At 40.9% G+C, this 7,762-nt stretch overlaps 1 protein-coding gene across 3 annotated transcripts; it reads left to right on the plus strand.

The window, feature by feature from the left end:
- Positions 1 to 2,946: 2,946 nt before the first annotated feature.
- Positions 2,947 to 4,966, plus strand: LOC104447992 (homeobox-leucine zipper protein ATHB-6). Of its 3 annotated transcripts, none has more exons than XM_018876491.2 (3): positions 2,947 to 3,308; positions 3,472 to 3,893; positions 4,235 to 4,966. In XM_018876491.2, exons 1-3 carry the CDS (start codon positions 3,248 to 3,250, stop codon positions 4,625 to 4,627), a joined length of 876 nt encoding a protein of 291 aa, XP_018732036.2. In that variant the 5' UTR covers positions 2,947 to 3,247; the 3' UTR covers positions 4,628 to 4,966. The 3 variants fall into 3 exon arrangements, with proteins under 3 accessions (XP_018732036.2, XP_018732037.2, XP_010060054.2); XM_018876492.2 differs by having other exon boundaries at positions 3,475 to 3,893; XM_010061752.3 differs by having other exon boundaries at positions 2,950 to 3,308; positions 3,517 to 3,893.
- Positions 4,967 to 7,762: the final 2,796 nt, after the last annotated feature.

Here is a 7,762-nt window from a genome sequence, read left to right on the forward strand (position 1 = left end):
TGTAAAATCTCTACCGCACATATTTATCGTTAGACTTACATATGCGTGACGTCACACATTTGCAGCTCACCAATTGAAACCCTTTCAAACGAAGGATGGACGGAGGAAAATAGAAATTCGGGTGCTCACGGGGCAAATAGTAACCATTCAGGCTAAAAATTGATTTATTTTTTATTTCTATTCCTTAATAAGTTTCTGAGCACAAATACTTATTTAATAACGATATAAAATTTTTGTTTCAGGAAAAAAAGTTCGTTTGATAATAACACAAAATTTCTCTCTCCCAAGCATCGGTGGATGGTGACTGGCAATGGCCTCAGATGGCGACTAGCGGTAGCAACAAGTGGGCGGTTGGCTAAGGTATGCATAATAACAATTTTATTTCTAAAACAGATTTATTTCTACAACAAAAATCATGTTTGGTAAAACTATTTCATTTTTTTTATTTCCAGAATAGATATTTACTCCAAAAATAAGTTAGGAACATAAAAAAGAAAAAAATTACTTCTCTATTTTTGGAACAAAATCGAAATAAAAATTATTTTCATTATTCATTCTCACTACTAGCCAACCACCTATCTCGCCACCACCGTCCACCGTACGCCACCACCATTCCCAATTGCCGATCGCCATCCATCAACCATTGCCGCCATCGCCCGTTGGCCGTCGTTTGTTGATTACCGCCCGCCAATTGCCCTCCACTAGACGTCGCCGATCACTGTTTGCTTATTGCCATCCGTCACCGCCACCATCGTCCATGAGAAGAAATTTTGTGTCATTATCAAACGCATATTTTCACTTAGAAACTCATTGAAGAATATAAAAAAAAAAAAAAATTTCTCTTTCGAAATTAATTTTTAATCAAAATGATTATTATTCGTGCCCAAGTAACAAAGATAAGTAATAAGATGAGTTTTTATTTCTTATTTCTATTCTAGAAATAGAGAAATAAAAAAATTTACTTCTTATTTTTTTTTATCTAAAGTTATTTCTAGACTAAATAATTATTTCATAAATAAAAAATGAAATTGCGTTACCAAACATCTTTTTGTTCTAAAAATAAAATTGAAATAGAAAAATAATTCTGAAATAAAAATAAAATGGTTACCATATACGATTTTGCTATTGCTAATTTAAAGTCTAACTCTTTTTGTTAATGAGCGAGTGCTAAAGGTTTTCTTGCATTTTTTATATGACGGGAATGAACATATTGAGGTTATTTACCTAACCATATCAAACGAATTCACAAATTTGGAGAAGAGGACACTAAAAATGGAAATTAATCATCGGGTCGCCCGATTCATGATCAAATGTATGAAGTCCATGTAAAAAAGTTCTGCCCTTTTTCCCCTTTCGCAATTTAGTCCCTCACCATATTATTTTCGCTTCGAACATACAGATGATGAATGGATGGAGCCGATGCAAAGACTCGATTGCCGATGCATCTATGGAAATCCACGACCGATGTCCACCATGATTTTGGGGAGAATCAATCGTGATTGGTGCCTCTTTTTGCACGGATTTTAAGAGTGATGATTTGTCCCCGTTTTTACAGGCACCAACGGGCATCAGAAGTTGGCAAACCGCACCACCAATGGTTTCACCTTTTTACTTTCGACTTTTTTTTTTTTTTTGGTGAAATTTTTACTTTCGACTTTTCAACTTTACATTTTCTCAAAAAAAAACAAATTTATCAATTTCATCTTCTTCTTCTTCTTTTTTTTTTTAACTCGAAACATCCCAAAAGCACATGAATGCTAACATTTCAAAGTCAACCTCGAAGTCTTTCTGTAGGTTTAATGTGAATTCATATGAATCATCAATTCACTAAAGATTCAAATATCATTCGTTGGGAAGGGTCTAAAGTCATTAAGATGCTCACATTTTAAAGTCAACCTTGAAGTCCAATGTAGGTTTTCTATGAATTCAAAATAAAACGACAAATTCAATAGAAAATTCAAATATCGCTGGCTAGAAGGGGTCTAAAGCCTATAGGCATAGAGGCATAATTTGTCGTGTTAGATGCGATAAGTCACATCGGTTGATATCTTAACCTCGTTTAGGAAATCGATACTTTTCCCGACACCTCAAACACTCGCCGACAAAAAAAGAAGAAGCCCTAACTCAAAAACCTTAACCGTAGTCCTCCAAAATCAAAAATCCATTTGCACGAAGTTAAATACTGCATAATTCTCTGCGAAGCACGTTCGATCTCTGACTACTCATCAATTGTAGTTGAGACTATCACCATAGTCACTAGTTCTTATTTCCCAAATTTCATTATACTCTCATAAATAAGTTTTTTTTCTCGCTTTGCATTCCCCGTTTTCCTCTCATCCAAAAAAAGAAAAAAGAAAATAGCTGCTCTATGTTTATCACATCTAAATTAGCCAAGAAAGCAAAATTAGCACCCAACCACTCCCTACCAACTTAGAAAAAGAACAAGGAGAACTCACAAAAGAAAGAAAAAAAGATTCCCAAATTCGTCACATCAATCCATTCACCGCAGCAGAAGCACGTTTTGTTTTAGCAATATAGATCGCTGAAGAGGCGTTCTAAACCCTCCTGCTCTCTTTCCGCCTCACGAGTTTCTCTTCCAAATTCAAGATCAGACAGCAGTTGTACAGATGAAATTCCGACTGCTGAGCCTTCTGTCTTCGAGAAGTCACTTGGGCTACCACACCCTAACATCTGCTGGAGCTCTGCTTTGGCTTTCGAACTTGACTGGAACCAGTGTCGACAAGCATGTGTGGCCTTCAATGGATGTGAAAAGTCCAGGAGATGGTGGGCCTACTCACGTGGCCAACTTTTCGAGTAAATTCAAACTCAAAGAAAAAGCTGATGCTGCAAAACGACAGCAGCCCCAATACCTTTCGCTTCCTCCTACACGTCACCATAAGGGTCATCGCATATCACATTCCCAGTTATATATGTGTGTATGCATATATATGAGACATCTCTTTCTTGGTTTTGGGAATTTTTATCCTATTTCAGCTTCCCTCCTCGAAACTCGCTCGACCCCATTTCATGATCTCTTCCCCTTGCCTTTAAGCATACGTTGTCTCTTTTAACGATGGAGCGCGTGTGCTTCTCCTGTTGCAACAGCAGAGTCATTGAGGAGAAGAGCAAGTTGTGACAGCTGAAACGCTTGCTTTTTCTGTTCTCTTTTTTTCCTGTTTCCCTCCTCTCTCCACTTGGTGACTCGACTCTGCATAAGGAGCCGCAATTAGCCGTGTTGATTATAGCCATGAAGCGGCTCAGTAGCTCGGATTCGTCGGATGTCTGGATCTCCATGTGCTCGGGTAAAGGTAAATCCACTTCGCTGCCAAACAAAAACATGCAAAAATTCTGCTTTTTGCAATACTCAGTTTCTAATTCCTGAAGAAGATTGGAGTTTAGTCTTGTTATTTCTTGACTTGAGAGTCTGCCCGGATATGCCATATCCCATCTAGCTTCCTTGGTTCATGTTAGAAGGAAACAAGAGACTAGCCCGCCACTTTCTTGTTGCCACTGCAGAGGAAAAAGTCCTAAAGAAGAGCCAAGGCTACAGCATAGAATTTCAGGCAATGCTAGACAGTCTAGACCAAGAGGATCATTCCGGGGAAGAGGCCGGCCTGATCACCGAGAAGAAGCGGCGGCTCAGCGCAAACCAAGTGAAGGCCCTGGAGAAGAACTTCGAGATCGAGAACAAGTTGGAGCCGGAGCGGAAGGCGAGATTGGCTGAAGAATTGAGCCTCCAACCGCGGCAAGTCGCGATATGGTTCCAGAACCGGCGCGCTCGCTGGAAGACCAAGCAATTGGAGAGGGACTTCGGCCATCTCAAGGCCAGCTACGACTCTCTGAAGCTCGACTTCGATAGCCTCGAGCAAGAAAAGGAGTCCCTAGCGGCAGAGGTACCGAAATAATATGTTTTCAGTCAGCTTATCACATGTCTTCCTGGTGGAATTTTCCGCATGCAATTTCAGTTCTCACTGCATACTAGCGATAGGTGTCGGTGCATTGTCGCATTTCGAAAAGAAATTTCACATTGAGTGCGACATCGACGCATACCAGCGGGCGATGGACCCAAAACCTGGTACCAAAATATCAGAGTCCTTTCGAACTGGCATCTTCAGAATTCAATTCTTGATCGTGAGACAAGCTAACCAATGATCGGTTCCTTTCCAAAATATCTTTACAAGTTCTAATGAACGACAATTCTCCGTTTCTTGTCGTTGTGTGTTGTACGTTGCAGCTAACGGAGCTGAAGGTGAAGCTCCGTCGAGAAACGTCAGAGAGCAGCAATCACTGCGCAGTCAAGCATGAATCCCCCCTCTCCGAATCCTCCGAAGACGGCAAGCCCGGGTCGTGCAGCGGATCCGTCAAGGAAGACCCGAACCCGACCCCGGAGCTGCCCCCCTCGTCGGCTGCTCCCCCGCTCCCTCTCCGATACGGCAGTTGCTCTACGTCCCCGCCGCCGCCGCCGCCGCCGCCGCCTCCTTCGTCGTCAAGAGGGACCACGGCGGGAAGAGGGTACTACCATCAGGTGAGGATGGAAGAGAATCATCCGAGCGGGTTCATTTCGGAGGAGTCCTGCAACTTCTTCTCGGTCGACCAACCTCCCACGCTGCACTGGTACTTCCCATGAAGATTACAGCATTAAGATAAAGCCTAGTCAATAATTCCCGGGTTCTTCTCCTTTTCCCGGGGGGGGACCATGTCCTGCTCTGGAAATCGGAATGCGGTGCCGTGGTCGAGAGCTGGAGTTGGCAAGTATCGGAGTCTTCTTCTTCCCTCAAAGATGGGGAAGTGGAACTAGATTTGGATCTCTCAGCATAATCCCTGACGAGAACAGGGTCTCTCTCTCTCTCTCTCTCTCTCTCTCTCTCTATATGCAGCGTTGTTAAGTAATGAAGAGTTAGTAATAAAATGTTTAATGATTGGCGCTGTCCGTGGAGCATGGGTTCTGAGCCCCTGACGTTGTACACTACTGTCCTCTTCTCTCTCTCTCTCTCTCTCTCTCGCCCCGTGAGGAATCGAATCAGATAAAGCTGGAAGGCTTCTCACGGGGACACAGCGTCGCGAGGAGGCAAATCATGACTTGCGGCAGCACCTCCATACTCGTTCGCAGAGACTGACCTCTCTCTCTCTCTCTTTCTCTCTCTGCGTGTGGAGATGACAGTCGCTCTTCTCAAGACAATCTAAGACTATAATTGGATGGCGGGCGACATGGATGCAGGAGAGAGACGAGGGCCTAAGAAGAATCGTCAAGGAAGATAGAACGAAGAGAAGATGATTAAGGATTGGAATTTCTTCTGCCATGAAGTAAAATAATCCAACCTATTTTTGCTGTGCAAGTTAAGCGTCGGAATTTCTTTCGCTACATACAAAAAGGGAATTTAGTACAATGTTTTCACCTATTTCGTGTTTGATGAAAATGAAATTGTAAGAGTTGCCAGATTCAAAGCGAAAAAGGAAAAAAAGAAAATCGAAGTCGAAGTTGCTCCAAGCAAAGCCGTCTCGTTTGAAGAAACCCCAAATTGCATTATAGCATAGGCCGGTGATGGCTCGACGACCTCGGCAACGACGATGTCGGTCCGGCGGGCGGCGATTGTGGTATCATGAGCTGAAGGGTGGAGTGCGGCCTCTGCATGTCTGAAGAAGAGACGCAGAGAGAAGCTTGAGGGAAGAGTTTAGAGTTTCTTTCTGTTGGTGCTACATGGACAAGGAGCGAAATTTCACTGACTAATTACGTAGATAGTATTCAGATGAAAATTCGGGTATATTTTCATATATTTTTCCCACGAATACATGGACAAAATTTTTATGCCGCCAAGATATATGATCTTTTTTGGACAATGACACAAATAGTTCTCGAACTTTCGCCTAATGACATCCCTGAACTTATGACTTGTTTACTATGGTCTAATGAAAACATTCGATGTTATCATTTTATTAATTCAAATCTAGTGACAATATTGAACATTTTTATGTAGTTTTGGGATCAGATTGAACATGTACTAAAAGTTTAATAATCACATTGAATAAATTAAAGTTTCAAAGACTATATTATATATTAAGTAAAAGTTTATGAATTATTTACGTCGTTTTGCCCCTTATTTTTAATTAAAGGTTTGAATGCAAAGGTTTCTTTGTGGACTTTGTGGTATGCAACCTTGAAAAGTACATGGGTAAGTACTCCCCCACCAAAGACCAAATTGCCAATTAGCTGTTTTGTCTTCTTTCTCCTATCATTTTAGAATTCCCGGAAAGCGCCAAATCGGCAAAAGCATACCATCCCCAACAAGTTATTGAAAAGTAGATGCCGACCCCACCTAACCTTTTTGATGTCCCCAGACTAAGCTCTCTCGAAACCTTGTAGGAGTCGACAATCCCTATGATGCTGGGGTAACCCTCCTGTGCTACTAGGCCCTGTAGATGCTCTTGCCCAGGCCCTACCATATGGGTGATTTATTTCCGCAAATTCCGCAAATTCCTTGTACTCATATACGATTACGATTAAGGTATCACAGTACGCGAAATTCTAGCTCGTATATATAATTTAGGAGAAAAAGTACATGAATTTTAAAAGAAATTTCAGCGTATATTCGATAAGAGAATACAACAAGTAGCAAGCAAACGAACAGGGCTTATGACCCTCGCTGGCCCCCCTTCGATTCGTTCATCGTCCTCGGTTGTCCCAAAAGCAATGTTTTTTCAGGATATTATTTAACTGGTCATCGCTTTATTTCAGGTAGGAAAACAGTCATTACTTAATCATTCATGATGACGAATCTTATGTCAAATTAATCGCACGGAATCACAAAAGGTATCCTTTCTCGAGCCTTTAATCGTGGAGGTTATAGAAAGAAACAAAAAGCAGGTCCTTTTAGGCAGTCTTAATGGAATGGTACAGGTGCCGCTTTCAGTGAGGTGAACTCACTCACATTCACACTTACTTGCACATCTTGTTCTTATTCACATTCGAACACGTGGTAAGTGCAAAGTAACAACGTGTCGCTCGCGATGTGTAAGAAGAAAAAGATGGTTTTATTCAAAATCCCAAGTATTTGAGGTACGTAATGAAAATCCTAGCTCGAGTGCCATTTGACGGTGTCGAAAATTCTAAAGAGAAAGAGGGAAAAAAAAAAAGCATTTGTTTAGTCAGGATGAGCTGTGATTAGAAGTGTGCAAAGGAATCGGAAACTATCCGAATCCCAACCAAATCAGCAGTTCTCATGAGAACCGATCTGGTTTCGAGTTCCAATTTATCGGAACCAATGAAAATTGGCCTAATTCTCGATTTCAGGGGTGGAATTGTCCACTCAAGTTAAATTGATATATATTTTAATGATAATTTGAGATAATTTCGTACATTGTGAACAACCTCAAATAATTTAGCATGAGATTCGTATCGAATCTAAATTCATTAATGTGTTTTCTCGTCGTTTAGCCAAAAACATATAACCCAATTGATAAAATATTTTTGAAAGGTGATATGTTTAAATTGAAATAGCATGATTTGTGTTAAGTTCAAATTGTTTTTGCGTGAGTTTATTTCATTGATTTCCCACATTCTAAAATCATTTTTGTATACATTTGATTTCAAGAATTTAAAAGGGTTTTGGAAATGGTGGTTTTTTTGGAATGTTTAGGCAGGATCAATGAACTCATATGGAAACTGGACCATGGACCCAACATGCGATTTTCATTTCTAATTTTTCGGAATCGAACCTTATGGTTTCCAATTTCAAGGTGAAAATCACCCACTCGAACTATGCTC

The sequence above is a fragment of the Eucalyptus grandis genome, chromosome 6 (genome assembly GCF_016545825.1).
Source record: "Eucalyptus grandis isolate ANBG69807.140 chromosome 6, ASM1654582v1, whole genome shotgun sequence".
NCBI classification, from domain to species: Eukaryota; Viridiplantae; Streptophyta; class Magnoliopsida; order Myrtales; family Myrtaceae; genus Eucalyptus; species Eucalyptus grandis.

Excerpts from the sequence above, each read along its gene's own strand:
- LOC104447992 (XM_018876491.2), top strand. The coding sequence starts at position 3,248 with ATGAAGCGGCTCAGTAGCTCGGATTCGTCGGATGTCTGGATCTCCATG. Across the intron at positions 3,309-3,471 it reads CTCCATGTGCTCGGGTAAAG|AAGGAAACAAGAGACTAGCC; the intron begins GTAAATCCACTT and ends GGTTCATGTTAG. Across the intron at positions 3,894-4,234 it reads AGGAGTCCCTAGCGGCAGAG|CTAACGGAGCTGAAGGTGAA; the intron begins GTACCGAAATAA and ends TGTACGTTGCAG.